General features: G+C 32.8%; 2 protein-coding genes across 2 annotated transcripts; one reads left to right on the forward strand and one right to left on the reverse strand.

The window, feature by feature from the left end:
* Positions 1-737: 737 nt before the first annotated feature.
* LOC125054456 (BTB/POZ domain-containing protein KCTD3) lies at positions 738-12,235 on the forward strand. Its single transcript, XM_047656374.1, has 13 exons — positions 738-874; positions 1,120-1,433; positions 1,543-1,702; positions 1,859-1,932; positions 2,063-2,153; positions 3,068-3,282; positions 3,768-3,980; positions 5,031-5,147; positions 5,675-5,814; positions 6,181-6,355; positions 7,217-7,313; positions 9,583-9,767; positions 10,973-12,235. Exons 1-13 carry the CDS (start codon positions 828-830, stop codon positions 11,122-11,124), a joined length of 1,980 nt encoding a protein of 659 aa, XP_047512330.1. The 5' UTR covers positions 738-827; the 3' UTR covers positions 11,125-12,235.
* Positions 12,236-15,818: 3,583 nt separating this feature from the next.
* LOC125054585 (CAAX prenyl protease 2) lies at positions 15,819-18,151 on the reverse strand. Its single transcript, XM_047656564.1, has 6 exons — positions 17,920-18,151; positions 17,606-17,847; positions 17,196-17,363; positions 17,043-17,111; positions 16,750-16,812; positions 15,819-16,542 (listed from the first exon to the last, which is right to left on the reverse strand). The coding sequence occupies exons 1-6, from the start codon at positions 18,033-18,035 to the stop codon at positions 16,340-16,342; spliced, it is 861 nt and encodes a 286-aa protein (XP_047512520.1). The 5' UTR covers positions 18,036-18,151; the 3' UTR covers positions 15,819-16,339.
* Between the last annotated feature and the right edge of the window lie 141 nt (positions 18,152-18,292).

Consider the following 18,292-nt stretch of genomic DNA (forward strand, 5'->3'; position numbering starts at 1 on the left):
GGGAAACGAAAATAACAGATGTGAAGCGAGAGTCATCGGTTAGGTTATAGTTTGAATTTCGTTGTCACTATAATATGCCAGGGCTGCCAGGTGACAGATACGATATCACACCAGTTATTTATAAGATCTCTCAAAAATGGGGTTGAACACTTATATAAATAATGTAAATAAACAACAATAGATACCATAATAATGTATAATTATTTTATTTCATGCATTTCATAGGTATTTATCAAGATCATTTAAAATTTCTTTGAATTCAAATTCTATTTTTCCCAAAGTCTATGGAACTCTGATACCAAATGGCAACACCGTTCATTAAAAACCGACAAAAATAAAAAGTGCAGTAAAAGATATGATGGTAGAGCAAATTTTAGGCCATTATTTTTGTTAGGCTTATAGTCAAAGTTTTTGGTAAGTCGTCGATTTCGTGGACTTGAGATTAAGCTAAGCCAACACTAGGGAGGGATTCGCAGTTTGCTCTATAAATACCGACTGTGTCTTAGCTCGATAGTTAAGTCAGAGTAAAGTCCAAGTGCGGACTATAGATCTCACCCTTAGTGCTAAGTCTCAACTCTGAATCATTCCTCAATATTATCTATATATTGAATCGATCACCAATAATTGAGCTCGGCCCAGTCAAGTATCATTTATGAATACTGCTAAGTGTCAACTGCCAGCTGTCAAGAGAAGTGAAGTTACAGGTAGCCGTAGTCTACCTAGTACCTACTTTTTGTTTATAATAAATTCATAAAAAACTATTCTAACAATTAACAAAACAACATAATATCGGAAAAAGTTTTCCTGAGTTGTTTAAGGACTACTGAATGTCGAATTATCAAGAAATTGTAAATTTAAATATTGGAGGTACAAGGTAATTTCTATAGTATTTTATTATAATATACAGCAATAATTTTTAACAATAGTTTCTCTTTTATTTTTAAGTTGCTTAATCATAAATTCACAGAAATACACAACTTTCACTTATGCTGTTTCAAATTTAAAGACTCGTTGATGTCCGTGGCAGTGAATATATAGAAATTAGATAAAAATTACCTCACTTTCACACTTATACATGCAATTATAATATAGGTACCGATTTGATAATATTTGTTTCAGATTTGCTACATCATGGCATACTTTGACATGGGTTCCAGATACTTTCTTTACAGCCCTCCTAAGTGGTCGAATCCCTACAGTACGGGATGAGACTGGGGCCATATTTATAGACAGAGATCCAAACCTTTTTGGCCTTATTCTCAATTTTCTGAGGACTAGAGATATTGACCTTAACAATGTTAATATAAGAGCATTGAGACATGAATGTGATTACTTTGGAATTACTCCACTGAGTAGACGGCTTGCACTTTGTGATGAAATGAATCATTCCTCATGCGGTGATGTATTATTCTATGGATACCTCCCTCCACCATGTAAGTTTAACTAATCACTACTACTAACATAAATAAATTAAATTTATTTCAAATTCATTCATAATCCCATATATTGAGTTAAACTCATAAAATATATTCTTTTTTTCAGTAACTCCCTCACCAAGTAGCAGTGGAAAGAATAGCAATAGTGGTTCTAGAAAGAATCTTACAGCATCCAATTCTGAATTAGCAGCAAGCAGGACACATTCTAGAAATTCATCACTTGATTTAAGAACTGTAGGGCGTGTTCCTTCACAAGATCAATTAAGGTATTTTAATGTTTCGTGTCATCTTCTGTACTATGTATCTAATTTGTATGTACGATTGATTATTTTTATTATTTATTACATTTAGTGTATAGCTGTCACTGTCTATTAAACACCAACTACACCGTCTATATAGATCTAATAATACTTATTTTTTAGTCGATGTGGTCGTGGACATTCAAGAGCAGCGTCTCTAGGTAATGCAGATAGTCAGAAAGGCCTACGAGTTGAAAGTATGTGTACAATTTACTTTTTGTTTATAGTATAAATTCAATGATGTAGTCTCGTATAAAATCTCTGTAAAAGGTGTGTTATATTGTAGGTCCTTACTATGTACTCATAGTAATTATTTCATAATTTCAGATACATGGTCAGAAAATGCGAAAGTCCAAATAATAAAAGCGCATCACAACTGGATTGCTGTTGCCTACTCACATTTTGTTACAGGATACAGGTAATTTAAAAATTAATGAAATGCATATTATAAAACTTTAAAATAAATGCACAAATATACTGTAATCTTGAATAAGTCTTAGTGAGATTTATGAATGTGGAATGCTGCGCAAAGTCCAAAGGTCAAAGAAGAAAGACCAATTTGCGTCTAAAAAGTCGTGTCACCAAGGAGGTGAATTAAATCTTTAAATCTAAAATTATCATACATAAATTTTTATATCATCGCGCCGTATCTATGGCATTTTTTTATCTCAGGCAGCACCCGCTATAACTCCACATAATAAAAAAAAAATGTGTGCGTGTACTAGGTGTACACACGTAAGAAGTGAAACTTCTTTATGACCTTATTTTTCGAAAAATGATCTACTATATGCAACTTTACAGAAAGTGGTTAAATAAAGTTAAATTAGATAAAGTTTAACAAAAGGCTTTTATTATCATAGACATGAATACAAATACAATTATTTCATTTTACCTTATTACTAATAAGATTATTACAGAATTTCATTAATTGTAATAGAATTATTAGTATTACTATTATTGTTATCGTTATTATATATTTTTGTTACTAATGGCTTCGAATCTCTTCGGATCAACCGTGGTAGGGACAAGAAAAAGATGGCGCGTAACCGAAAAATGTGACAAATGTGTGTAAATTTTTTTCCAACGCCGATAAAGAAGTTTCACTTCAAAAGATGGCGCGTAACGGAATAAATGTGACGCGTAACGCAAAAATGTTACACTAAATTTTTTTCCAACCCCGATAAAGAAGTTTCACTTCAAAAAGTAAACTAAATATGGGGTTTATATAAGAAATATGTATATTTAAAATGCCTGTACAATTTTATATACAAAAACATTTGACCCATTAATGACATACAACTGAGATTATACAAAAGGTTACAAATGTTTTAGATTAACAGATTCATGCGGCTGGTATGTAGTGTTTCAATCTCCAGTACAAGAAACAACTATAGAACGCATAGCATTAAATGCTAAAACTGGAGGAGCTACCTCTAGTGGAAGCAATTCATCGGGAACTGATGTGATGCTTGGTATCGCTAGTGGACTTTTTGTTCGACTCTGGGCTTTCTCAACTCATACTGAACCTGTAAGAAGAACACTTATAGGTAAGAAAAATTCTTGGCATGCCTTTCACATATATTGTGACTTATATGGAGTATATACTTTAGTGTTTGTTTTCAAAGACCAGCTCTGCGATTCTGTAACTCACTTTTCGAACTCACACAGCGGTTTTCGCATCGGCGGTCGCTCTCAAATCAGTCGTGTGAGTTCGAAAAGTGAGTTACAGAATCGCAGGGAAGTTCTATGTTTTTATAATAATTCACATTATTATTTATTTATTGCAAGAATATGGTACAAAAATGGGTAAGGTGGTAAAATCGTAAGTTCGCATATTTTGCCCCACACAATGGGTGCGCAAATTTGTCTTTAAAGGAATTTTACATGATTTGATTTATTTATAACTAAGAATACTGTTGACACGTTCAATGAAATATCAAAAATAATTTCCCAAAAAATCATAGACAATACCTAAAAGAAAATGAATTAATAATTTGTAAAATATGATTTCTGAAGACATTTTACCTTTTAGGCACGTTCAATCTTGGCGTACGCGTAGAACATTTATTATTCGTGGGTCCCCAACTAGTAGCTCTTAGTGGGGCTGGTAGCCGAAGCAAAGCTGGTGTGTGGCACACGAGCACACAACACTGGCAGACTCAAGACGTTGCTCATCTTACTACATACGACACTGCGGGATCCTTCTTGCTATTGGGAACTGCTACGGGAGCTATTAACTATATAGGTAGTATTTGCTTGCCTAAACGTTTTGAAAAAGATTTAGTTTTCTTTACAAATTCAAAGATTCATAAAAAAATGTTCTTTGTTTAAATAAAATTTTTGTTAAAAATTAAAGCTTAAGCTTAAACTGAAGGTTCATTTAAGTGAGTTTTTTAAACGAATTTTGGCTAAATTTTATCCATTAAGTACATTCTAAAATATTTATATTTAAAGGATTTGGAATACAAATATGAAATATTGCTTATTTATTTTTTCAATCCTTGATTACAGTTTGATTCAAAACTCTGTAATATTAAAGGAAAATTGAAATTCCGTATTATATCCTAGGTTTTTCGCTACGAAATTTGTCATAGACATTGATATACAAAAAACCCAAGATGCACACTCAACGTCTAAAAAACGTCCTCAAAAAATGAGCGCAACATTCTAAATTGTGCGCTCATTTCAAATAGTCTCGCGTCTAATAAGTGGAGTCGATGTTATTTATTTGTGTTTATTTTTATAAATAAATTTATGTACTTTTGAACTTTTTTGTGTGTAGTTTTTGACAAATATATTTACGCTATATAAAGTGTAGGTCAGGAGGTAGCCAATTTAACATTTTTTTTTAATTTAAAGAAAAAACTTTTTAACCGGATTAAAGTGATGTATTATTATAAATTTACAACTATTTAACATCCAACACCTTTTGTCTTCAGTCACCGTGACCACGCAAGCTGTAAAGCAACCGAAAAGTCGGATAAATTAAAAATTATGTTAAATAGTTGTAAATAAAAAAGTCATGTTCGACTCCACTCAATACCTTGTCCTACCGACCACGGTCGGTCGTAAAATTTTATTGCTTTAAGTACGCATACACTGCGTTGTAATAACAACTTTAAGCAATTCGCGTAAGGTTGATTTTGCAATAATATATGCTTGTAACATATACTGTTATAGACATACTGTTATAGAAAGGGACAGAAATAGTGTTTCGGGACACTTTCGAGCGTTACTTTTATTCGAGACTGTGCATCTTGGGTTTATCAATGGTCATAGATAAATAATTTTTCAGATATGCAGAAGTTCCCTCTGCGTATGAAGGACAATGATTTATTAGTAACACAGCTGTATAAGGACCCCAACCAGGAACCAATCACAGCTATATCCGTTTATCTGACGCCAAAGACGAGTAAGTATTTATTTAAAACAAAATTTTCACAATGTACGTAAAACTGATAAACTGATGAATATTGCTTTCACTGTGATACGACTTCATTCACAATAATTCATCCATTATCTTTTTTTATACACAAAACCCTTAACCACTTACCCCATTTTGGAATAGAGTTACTGTTACAATATTTCTATGACTAAACGTTTGCCGGGTCAGCTAGTTAAGAAAAAAACGGTACGGTTTTTGAGCTGTCAGTTGCTACAACGAAATTCAATAATTATTTTATTTATATAATCACGCCTTTTTTCCGATGGGCTTAGAAGAAACTACGGATCTCCACATATCTACGCTACGGTCCTGACATATCTCTCTCATTTCATACATTTTCATGACATTAAGTCGGAAAATACCTGATGAAAATCAAAAAGGACCATCTCGATATTACTAGTAGTTTCCAAGAAATTTGTAAATACATTTATGACATGCTTTGAATGCTAATTGGATCTCATACTAAAAACTACCCTCCTTTTCTGAAATTGCAGGTCTCTGTGGCAATTGGTTAGAAATAGCGTATGGAACGAGATACGGCTCGGTACGAGTTATAGTACAACATCCGGAGACTGTTGGACACGGACCACAGCTGTTCCAGACGTTTACGGTGCATCAGAGTCCTGTTACTAAGGTAATGAAGCTTTGAAACCTCAATCTTCTGGGTTAATTCAAATTCTTATGGAAATATTTACATAAATTGTATTTCATTGTATACAGTGTATTTGTATTACAATCCGCGAAAATAGAGGACACCGTAAGCCATTTTTGCCAAAATCCTCCATCTTTTAGTTGATACCAACTCCGGGGTAATAAATACAGATAAGGCAACTTTCTCTACAGCTGTGATACTTTTTGACATCCAACATCTTTTGTCTTCAGTCACCGTGACCACGCACGCTGTAAAGCACGCGAAACGTCGGATAAAAATTTTAAATTATGTTAAATAGTTGTAAATTTAACAGGTTAAACAGTTTTTTCTTTAAATTGTATTTATTAGGTATCCCTATCAGAGAACTACCTAATATCAGTCTGCAGTGAATACAACCATGTGAGGTCATGGCGAGTAACTCGGTTCAGGGGAATGATATCCACCCAGCCCGGTACCACGCCCAAGGCAGCTTTCAAAGTATTGGCTTTAGAGGCACCTACGGCACAGGCCCATAATGACTCTGGTAAGTTTTACTTTACTAGAATAGAGAGAGTGGTCAATTCTCTCTTCTTTTTTTTGCAGTGGCGTAACTATACCATCTGAGGCCCGTGGCAAATCTTCTTTCGTGTCAATTCTCTTGATAGGGCCCTATCAGTAAACTTCGAGATTTTCAGCGTACTCAAATTACACGTTGTATATGTCCCACTAATGGTCATAGACCTCCTTTATTAGGCAAGAGGGAATGGTCTGTAGTCCCCACGCTAGCCCAATGCGTATTGGAGTCTTCACATTCAGCCATAGAACATAATATCTCTTGGGCAGGGGCCCTCTTGGGTCGGGGGACCGTGGCATTTTGCGAGTCCTGTCACCCTATTGCAACGCCACTGTTTTGTTGACACATTACTTCTTTATAGGTCCTTTTGATGATGATGTTTAATATGAAAATAATAGTATATAATTTTTTTGAGTTCGCGCGTCAAGTATGAATTATATTAGTTCGCAGAACTATCACGTTGGTTCTCTTCCCGACTACTATATAAAACATAGTGGGCTTCGGGCCAGTTAGTGGTTAGACTGGTCGAAGATCCTCCTTTAAGATTGGAGGAAGAGTATACCATCGTCTTCAACAACTTAAGTTTATGTTCCTTTATATTTATGAAACCTTGTGAAAAGTCCAATTTTCACTTTTCGATTGGGCGAGACGTAGTTCGAAAGTTTGAAAAACTCCACTATTGATTTTTAAATGAATTTAAAACTTCCAGCGGTGATCTATAACTTGTTGAGGTAACTGATTTTTTGGAAATTGTACTAAATAAAACTAAAAAGCCTGAAAAATATACAGGTTTGCCTATTTTGACTGAAGTATTGCGCTTAAATATTTCAGGACCATATGGCGAGCAAGATGAAGAGCAAATATTTATACAGAAGGTGGTCCCTGATACAGACACATTGTACGTGCGGCTCGCTTCCAATGGGAAAAGGTATTTCTTTTAATATATGTGTAGTCCTTTGAAGATAACCATGATAAGATTTAAAAAAAAGTGCGTCCGTACAAAGTGCACTTGTCGTAATGGTAGGGGAGCCCAAGAGGGGATTTCGGGATTTACTAAAGCGCGGCAGATTAATATATAGGGGGATACCTTGTACCCGGTTAAGTACCTCCACAAAATATGAGGCCCATATATAAGGCCGCCCGTGAACGAGACAGGATCAGATTAGTAAAAAAAAATTGACCATCAGAAATTCCCGAGCGCGTCAGATTAAGGTAGGGTGAGTTAATTACATCCTAAAAAGTGTATATTCCACTAATCTGACAATTTGAGAGTGACGGAAAAGAAGGGGAGGGCAACAAAGTTGTAAAAAAAAACCGTCATCTCGACATTCTCGAGCGTAGCTAATTTTTTTTTTATTTTGAAGGAAATAATTCAAGAATAATGAAAAATATATAATCTGACGATTTCCGCAAGCCGAAATAACAAAAAATCGTCGATAAAGTTAAATGCGTGCAGCTGCGTGATGCCTACATTTCCTTTAACCGATCGGAATCTACTAAACGGCGTTCTAAATATTTCCCTCAAAATTACATTTCCTGTGAATTTGAACCGATTCGGACCTATCGGTCCGAATCGGTTCAAATTCATTCATTCAGATTTTGAGAAATTTTGAAAAATCTTAAAAAAATAAGAAATATTTTTTTTAAAGTGGTTTCTTTATTGATCAACTTCAAAAACTAATCCGCCTTTGAGCTTGAAAAACCACGTCGATCGCCACCAAGCTCGTCAAAAGCGGTTGATTAGTTCGAGAGATATCGTGAACGAAAGAAACCCGAAAAAGTGTTTTTTCGGGATTACTCCGAAATTTGTGGTTCTATCAATTAAAATTATGATGATGATAAAACTGCGTCGAATGCCGCCAACCGCGTGAAAATTGTTTGATCCATTCAAAAGTTATTACGGTTTGAAAATTCCAAAAATAGTGTTCTATGAAAATTCTATCAGACTTTCGAGCTGGGAGAGCTCAAATGCATAGACATGTTATTTCTTTGAACTCAGCGAGCTCAAAATATCAATTTTAAGCGCCCAGGAATGGAAGTAGCGGGAAGTTGCAGGAATGGCCCTTTCGGTGAATCGTTTTTCTAAATTTTTTTTGTCAGATCAGGCGAATCCCTCTAGATAATCGTCAGATTATGAGACAGTACGTTTAGAACATAAAGATGAACCACATATATCTTAATCTGACGCGCTTGAGTATTTCAAAATTGCGATTTTTTTTTTGCATATTATGAAAATGGCCGTGGGTTTGCGTCCCATCGAAATCGTCAGATTAGTGAATGAGAGCTTTTTTTTTGATGCACTTAACACTCCCTTAGAAAATCTGACGCGCTCGAGGATGTCCATGCAACAGTTTTTTTTTACATATTTAACTATCTATAGCCGCTTCCCCCACCGATGAAAAGGAATTTATCATATAACATTTTTTTCTTCTTTTTATCTAAGCTTTGCATCCCAATAGGTCTCTACGACGCTCGAGTAAATCCCCATTTAGCATCGTGGGCTCCCCTACCATAAGTAAAACTTCTTTGGCAAACTAATTTTTAAGTCTTGTTCTTATATATACAAATCTAAAACTTTAGATTTCTGAGACTTTGAGGAAGGGATAAGATATATGATATTATATTATATAATGAATTTATAAATTTCATTTTTTTTTAAATTTATTTCTTCGATAGTAAAAACACGTGGCATTTCATTTAATAATTTTATTTTATTAAGTCATTTGAGCTTTCAATTATATTTTGCATAAAATATGAAATACAAATATTTCATAAATTCTCTTTACGAAATTTTAATTTTAAAAATATAATTTCTATAAGGTAATTCGCTCTCTCTCCCTATTCTTCATCTTCGTGACGCTAATATTATTATTATTGCGTTTCATCCGTAAAAATTTGACCCTCATGCGCCTAAAGAAGTTTCAATTCAAAAAAATTCAAAAAGAAACAACAAAATATATATTGACTTTTTTATGGAATTACTGGTAGAGCTGGGAACCCTGAAACAGGTATTTTTTACTTAAAAGGTTTCCCAAATCTGACTGAATGCATACTTGTAATGAATAAACATTTTTATTATAAGGTTCACAGTTCACGCGGTCTACCTTATAGTGTGGATCCAGCCTAATGATTGTTAGCGACGCTTCGTACCTAACTTATATTTTCTATATAATAAAACAATAATTTTTATTTAACAGAGTATGCACAATTCGTTCCGTGGATGGTTCGCCAGTATCGTGCTTCGTAGTGGCAGAATGTGAAGGCGCGTTACGTCCCCGTAGATTACTACTCTGCGGTCATAGATCAGGTGCAACACAGATGTGGGACCTCACAGCACCAATAGATAAAGCCGCCAAACCCTCACAGACTGTCGGAGGAAGTGGTAAGTTATTTAAATTGAGTTATAGTACAGTTTAATAGACCGCAATTGACACGTCATCAAAATTCAATAATCAAAAATCCTTGTATCGGCGGGCTTGTGTTTTATATCATGTATTTAAAGTTTTTCAATTCCGATTACGTATTTTAATAATGACAATAGAACGTAATTTAAGATTTATTTTCACTAATAAACCATTGTAAACAGTCAAATATTTCTGTCCTAAATAGAAGTGACGTCGTTACAACGTCAAACTTTTTCCTTTTTAAACACTAGGATTGTTACCAAAAAAAAAAGTCTATAAGTTAAATCGAATGAATAAACAACTGGAAAAAAAAATTTTTTTTCCTAAATTATGTATTCGTCCTTTTTAGTTCCTTAAACTTACGATAGAAAAAAAAATTACAGTACTTATAAGTATTTTTTCATAACTGAATTCTATTAATAAATGTTTGAAGTCCATATCGATTCATTCCCTTGACATCATTCATTTGACATCTGTCAGTTTGACATGTAATCTATAATATTTAATTGGCCCACTCAACATTTTACGTTTATTCTACAGCTTGGTAAGGTGTTATTGAATATTTATTATAGGGAAGAATTTTGCAAGTAAGATTATGATAAAAATATTCTACCTTTAGATTGTTCATAAAAAATCATTTGCACCGTTTTAACTATAAGTAAGAGAGGCAGATGAGTCTTTATCGCAGAATACACACAAACTATGACAGAAAAAGGCGAAAGATAGATAGAATTCAATTAAACTGGTATTTTTTTATGAGGTCAGCCTCTAAATTTAGTACATCTTGTGGTGGAAGGATGATGAACAGTTCCTCCAACCTAAACCTCGTCAAGTCAAGAAGTTTTATATATTCTTAGCGGCCGGGCGCGTCAGGGTATGACGTTATCATAGTGATTTGTAAGCTCAGATTATAGATCGCTTGTCTTACGACTTATATTATATTTGAGATAACAAATTGTTGAGTTTTCTATAGTAAGCAATTTTGACAATCATTTTCTATAAGTAGTTGTCACAATAATAACAACTGATTTTACTTGGAATTTTAGGTTTAAATTTTCAGTTTTATGTGTAATAAATAATACTATTTTTAAATAATGCTAGTTTAATAAATACTCCCTTTTAATTGTTGAAGAATTTTAAATTTAGTACTCCAGTAAACCAAAAACTTTTATTGTAATTTCAGGTGAAGGCGAAGAGTCTCCAATAGCCGATGGGGGTCCAACCCCTGATGAATTAGTTCGTCTTTTGTCAGCATGTGATTTAGATGCTTCCCCCGCACCACCCACACCCGCTATTCTCCCCACTTCCCCTAATAGACCAATACAAGCACCGTGAGCATCATTATGCTCGATACTAATGTCCCTTGTTATACCGATATAGTGTCTTTTCAATGTATCATGGCCAAATCTCATCTCGCTTTGCAGTACCGCACTCGCAGTATAAAATTGGGAATATAAGTCTAGACTGACGTTTGGTCACGTGACCATACAAAACTTGGCATTTAGGTGTATTTTAAACAAAACGCAATACAGCGTACATACATTGGATATGTTAATACGTTATAAAGTACGTATTCGTATAGTCTTCATGAACTCAATCTTTCGCTCGGTACGTGGCATGAGTAACAATAATATTGGCCTAAATTTATCTAGTGTTTTTTGCTATCACCGAGTTATAACTTTCCTTCGGTCTATGCAAGGAAGATCATAGTATACTATGCGTTGTTATACGAGTATATTTATATATTTAAAGTACTAGCTAGCGATTTGCAATCAAGTGTATCTTAAAACGGAAAACCAGATTTAGTTTGATTTAATCCTAACAATTCAATAAAAAGGGGATTAACAAAGTATGAAATGCCTTTAATATTTGTATGAAAATTCTACATGAAGTTTTTCATACAATTTGACACTTTGACATTTCGACAGATTTCATTTTATACAATTATTCGAAGAGCAGCACTACTATCTATTAGAGATTGATTACCCTTTAAGTATCAGATGTTGTCATTTACAGATGGCAAGACAAGTTCTACTCACGTTAACTAGACACATCAGCCTAAAAAAAAATTAAATGCCTTTATTGCTTTTTTCAAAGATTATAAGATTGTTAAAATACTTTAGTTAGTTGTGTTTCTAAAGACTGATCGTGTTCATCTCTATTATGTTGAATAGAAAATTAATAATGGAAAACAAATTTTCTGTATTCTTGACTGATAATGAAATATAATCAATTTTATTTTAATACTGTGTACTAAGAAAATTTTAATAAAATCTTGATTTATTAGTATCTTAAACTATTTGTAGCATATTTTTGGGTATATTTAAAAATAGATAGAAAATAGGTTAAATTTTAAATGTTTATAGATAGTGATTATACATATATACTGTCAACGTTAGATATTTTTCTTCGTCGTTTTCAAAGCAGTTTATTTTTTAACTAAGTTAAGCTTGATATTGTTAAAATGTGAAATAAAGAATATTAAAGAAAAAAATCCTTTTGCTTTCTCATATTTTCAAACTTATATAGAAACTTTATTCAATCAATAATACATTACGTTTTCGTAGTATTTTAGAAGTGATGGATATCTCTCTTAGATTCTGGTTTCTAATATATTTTTAACAAATTAATTGATTTAAGTTGTCTCTGAACTAATTTAATTTTAAAAGAACTAAAAATAATTTAAGTCAGTAAACAACTTATAGTCGCAATTTTTAGTATACCATCATATTAAATGGTGTTGGTTGAAAAGGTCTAATAAAAAACATCAGTTCCATGTTACTTTTAATACATTCTAAATTAGTTACACTTTTCCTTAATATTATTAAATAAATATTAGAATAGTATTATTATTTTATATAAACAAAAGTATAAAGTCCATGGGCTTGAGACAAAATCACTTTGCGACAGGCGTGACCCATTAGCGCCAAACGAATTTGTATAGAAATGGTCACGTGACGAACCACGAGTCATTCTCATACAAATTTCCTTGACGGTAGAGGGTCACGCTTATTGCAAAGTTGTTTGTCTCTCACTCCATGTTACGCAAGCTTTCCAACGGAACCATCTAATCAAAAGAGGTAATTTGTATATTCAATATACATTAACAATTGACTAGTGTAGTTACCCTAGTATGAACATTAACACACGCGTAATATTAAATAAACATTTCATTGCATAAATTAAAACACAAATATTTATTATAGACATAACCAAACTTTCTGCTATGAAGTGGCCGCTTTTATCCTCGTAAAGCTCCGGTTTCCTAGAAAAGCGGTGCCGTTATCTAACGGCGGTAATGTAACGTTGGGTGACGTCACCCAAACGTTGTCTATGTTAACGTAAAATTGTAAAAACCGTTAGATTGTAATCTATCGGTTATCGGTTATCGGTATTCGGTAGATTGTACTACACTAACTTAGTTATCATTCAAACTTCTTTGGTCAATTACAGATTAATTTTACTTCCCAACAATTTCATATAACTACCGAATAATAATACGTTAAATTGCAAGCAGTATGTTGAGTTGACAATCTTTCGACAGTTTACAATCTCGCGAGATAGATTACAATCTAACGGTTTTTACAATTTTACGGTGACATCTATAAATAACATCAGTAGGTTTTCTAGAGAACGTTGAGTGTCACCGTAACGTCTAATAGCGGTGCTGTGGTCAATGACAACTGAGACAATTTCTTTTCTACTTTCTTCTATGTAAATAGTAAAGATCCGTGATTTCCACTTTATACCTCTGATTGAATCCTTACATTGAATAACCGAGTAAGGCGATCATATAAATTACGCGTACTACCAGCAGAATGTTTGATAATCTCTGTAATTTTATGGCACTTAATACAGATTAACAATAAAAACACAACATTTAAAACAAAAATTACGCGAGACTAGTGAATACAGTAAGCCCACATTACGAACGTTAAGTGTATGAAATCATACTCAATATTATGAGTTTTGACATAGGAGTTTATTATGAATGTTACGTTAATATTTAATGTTAATTTTGCTATGCTACACTCCACGCAACTTCTTACTCAGCAAGCCGGTATAGAAATTCAATGACCATCATCTAGCGACCTCTACTCTCGCAGGCGCGCGCCGTAATTGTTAAACATGTTTCAAATAATTGTTAATTTAATCGAATACCACTAAAACAACGCTTAAGCTCCTTTGGGCTTACCATATATTAAAAACAAAAGTAAAAAGGACTCTAAGCACAAAAACGTTCAAACATCATTGAACAAAAATTTAACTCCACATTTCTTCGCACGATTTTCAATCTCGGCTTAATTAATAAACGTGGACGTAAAAACCCTGCTTATTACAATGGTACAATTTTTTTCATCGCTTTATATATACAGACAAATTGAGTAGTTTTGTGCTCGAGGTAACATCGAGTAACAATTGACTAGTACTTTCTACACATCTCTATATCAAATAATTAGTTAAGATTATTTGTGCAAAATACTACGTTTATATTATACCTACGTATGAAGTATCTTAATATTACAGTTAAATCTTTTGAGCGTAATATAATGCTCTTACTGTTACTTGCGGCACCAAGTTTAGGGATGAATAAAAAGCTCAGGAGTCTGGGTAAGCTTCAGAAACGAGGCTTTGCGGGAGTCGGGACTAAACGCAGGTGGAAGGTATAGGATATTGACATAAGGGAGTCATAGTTCGCACTGTCTCGTTTCCGAATTTCGTACCCTTATACACGCGTGTAAAGCACCGTGCGACAATCACCACAAGATTTATCGCAATGCGAGCTAAATAATACATAGGCAACGGTCGGTGACTTGGTCATCTATTTTGGTAATTTTCATTGTAATTTAATAAGATATATTAATGCAATACCGCAATAGGAAAATAATATGGCAATAACTCACTTGTTCGTTGATTCACTATTTAAAAAATCCCATGTTCGCCAACACAATGATTGCTCTAAAACGATTGCAGTTATAGTCTAATAAAGGCCAAATAATATTAAAATGACGGTGACCTTGGTATGTACATCTTATAAATTACTAATTATGTCAAAAGCAGTGGCTATTAATCACGGTTTAAACATTAACTACATAAAATGGACAGACATAATATGTCGCTGAAACCTTACACTTATAAGAATAAGTAAAAATTATTTAATTATCGATAATGTATAAAACAACAAATCATTTTAAAAATTATCTATTGTGTGTAAATCTTAGCATATTGATATACCTATAGGCGCGAATTGACAAGTGACTACCCACCATTTAAAGAATGACTGTGCAAAGGTGTACACACAACCTATTAAAATATTGTTTTAAGTATTGTAAGATTAAAATAAAAAAATACAATGAGGATTTTATAGCACAATTAGCGAGAGGTATATATTCGAAACAAGGTAGATTTGCAAGAACCAGTATCAACATTGGCACGGCGTAGATCGGTGTTTTTTTTTCAAGGATCTTTAAGGAAAACCAGAGACAACAATAATATTTATCTTATAACCGCCTTCACATCGCAATTTATGAAAAGATGTTTTCTACACCAACCGTAGTTGAAACACATAATAAATTGTTGTGTTACTCCATGATTTATTTCAAATAAATAAAAAGGCGTCCACCTCTGTCAAGAACTATAGAAATACGTAATACACGAACGCCTACAATAGTAAAAATACTACCATCGCGACAATTTAACTTTGGTAAAGCTGTAGATTAGAAAGGGCGAATTTATTTAATGCGAATATTTATTACACCCATGGTGGGTGTGTTGCCGGCCTTTGAGGGAGTAGTAACCTCTCTTTTAAAATAATTGGAGGTCGTTTCTTTCAGGGAAGACCTCCAACAGAGGCCGTTTACACAGTTCGCAAAATATTTGAGTACCAGTAAATAGTGAATATTTACAAATATGTAAGTTCTGTAAAATCAAATCGTTTAATACTATGTCATATAACATTGTGCGATTGTACATTTATATATAACCTGCAAGTAGGCTTCTTCAATTTATTTTTACTTTAAGAGTTTCACTACTTTAAACTACCATAAAGCTAAAGGTATAGTTTTATTAACCTGAAAGAATCCAAACAATTGTCTCTATTTTTAATTGTTGGACTGAGCAAGAAATCAGGTATAAAAAATAATCTATGCACATTTTGTGTATTGCATACTCAAACTTAACAACGCCCAATTTACCCCGTCACAATATGCCCTGTATCAGTTGGCTTAAAATCAATGTTTATATCATTGTAATATCAAAGTCAATTAATAACATGTTATACAATGCACACATCACCATCTAGTGAATATGAGAGCTTATTAAGTAGCATCAAACATATGTAAAACTTGAAATTTCATGTTTTGGACCAAAGTAAAAACACATCATCTAAATCATAAATAACGGCTAGCAAATCAAGTTTTTTTTTATCATGAGTAGCATCTGAATGCCCAATTTACTAATTATTGCAAAAAGCAGACTTGGGAACTTCCACCATAACGCAAACATTAAATTAGTTCATATCAATAAGATTGTTCTTAGTACCTAGATTGTCTCAGGTAACAAAATTTAGTTTATTATAATACAGATCAGGACTAGTCATTGGATTTAAGAGGTAGCACCACAGTCCAAATCCTAATAGATAATTACAGACAATAACAAAACGCTCTATGGGAGGAAACAGAGCAACGTCACTGAAGTTTGGGAAACCCATGTGATTGCAGAAAATATGGGCCATTAATGGTGCAATAAAATGACCTGAAACAAAATAGAAAAGTAACTACAAACCCACATACAATAAGCAATACCAAGGTTTAATAACATTACCTTGCACTTGAATAAATATATTTTTACGATTTGGTTTGTTAATTTTACCTAGTGTATAAACAGTTAATGTTGACAGGCATAAGCAGTCAGGAGCAAGTCTTGCTAGCGAATAATGAATATAAATTACTATGTACTTACCGCTTCTCAAGAACAAAAATGATGAATAAGCACCAAACATTGTAGTGTATGTAAATTGAAAAGCTGTAACAGAATATTTTTCAAGAGTCAAATTTACAATATTGTATTCTAAAAATTTATGTAATTATTTTATGTCAATCCTAGGAATCGAAAAAAATATTTACTAACTGTAATTTAAAAATTATTGCCATTTTTATACTAATTATCATGTTAAGACAAATATAAAATGTGTCGACACTACAGAAATAGTTAATGTATTTAAAAACAAAATTTGTTTTGTGATATATACTTACTAGAAACAATTAATGCCGTCTTAATTTCATATCCAGCCTTAATTTGTTCAAATACATGATGAAAATGAGCTGGAAACAAAAATAAAAAAAGAATATAGGGACAATAGTCAGACAGAGCCACATTTTATAAATATAGGTAAATATAGGGCTTACCAATCCCAAATAGTAAAGGTCCAATAAAAACCGCTGACATTGGATTCAAACATTGTAGTAACAAAGGCATCATGCATGCTCTAAAGACCCATTCTTCACTTAATGGTGCCATAATATGGTTTCTAACCCAAACTAAATCTTGCCAACATGATATCCAATACATCGGTTCTACATAACAGAAAAAAACATTTTGTTTTATTGGTCAATACAATTTTATAGTGTTTTTAAAACAACACTATAACCATAAGAACATTCATCAATTATTACATAATTATTAATTTACATACAAAAGTGTAATTCTTCTGTTGCACCTGTAGTCATTAGACTATTGTGGATATCCAAATATTAGTACTAACACAAATTTATGCTTAATGAAGTTACCAAAACCAAATTTTTATGAAAAAACATACCAATGTAAATTCTCCATGCTCCAGAAAATAATTGCATAGACAGTGGTCCTAAGAATAAAATAACTGTCAGTAATAATGGTAATATTAGGGCTTGAACAAATCCCTCTTCTCTCAAACCCATTTTTTCATACATTTCTCTTATGTCCAATGGTTTATTAAGGAAATAGTATGTAAATAAGGGGGCAAGCATCATCATAATAAATACACTGAAGAATCTTCTTTTAATAGTACTTGGATGGTCTCTGAAAAGAATAAAGTATTAGATATTAATTACCTATTATATACCTGAAATAAAAATATAAAAGTTAATAAACCTGTTTTCTTTTGTTCTCCACACATACAGACTTGCAACATATGAAATAGTTAAAAACACACAGGCGACGACAGAGAACAAGCAGTTTCCAATACTTATCCACTCCCATGGAATCATTTTTTTTTTAGTTTTTTGTTAAGAGGTTTAGAGGTAAATTAGATTTTTTTTTCAATTTTGCTAATTAAACAATTATAATGAAAATGACAATTGTAAAGACTAGAGGAGTCAGTAGAAACCACAGAGCAGTCACAATTCATACAAGACAGGGGACACCTATGACTTATGAGTCTGTGATACTTTTATGAGCTAGGCAAACGGCAAACCTCTTAATAATATTAATTTGGAACGTAAAAGTACTTAATATATATATATAT

Source organism: Pieris napi, chromosome 12, assembly GCF_905475465.1.
Source record: "Pieris napi chromosome 12, ilPieNapi1.2, whole genome shotgun sequence".
Lineage (NCBI taxonomy): Eukaryota > Metazoa > Arthropoda > Insecta > Lepidoptera > Pieridae > Pieris > Pieris napi.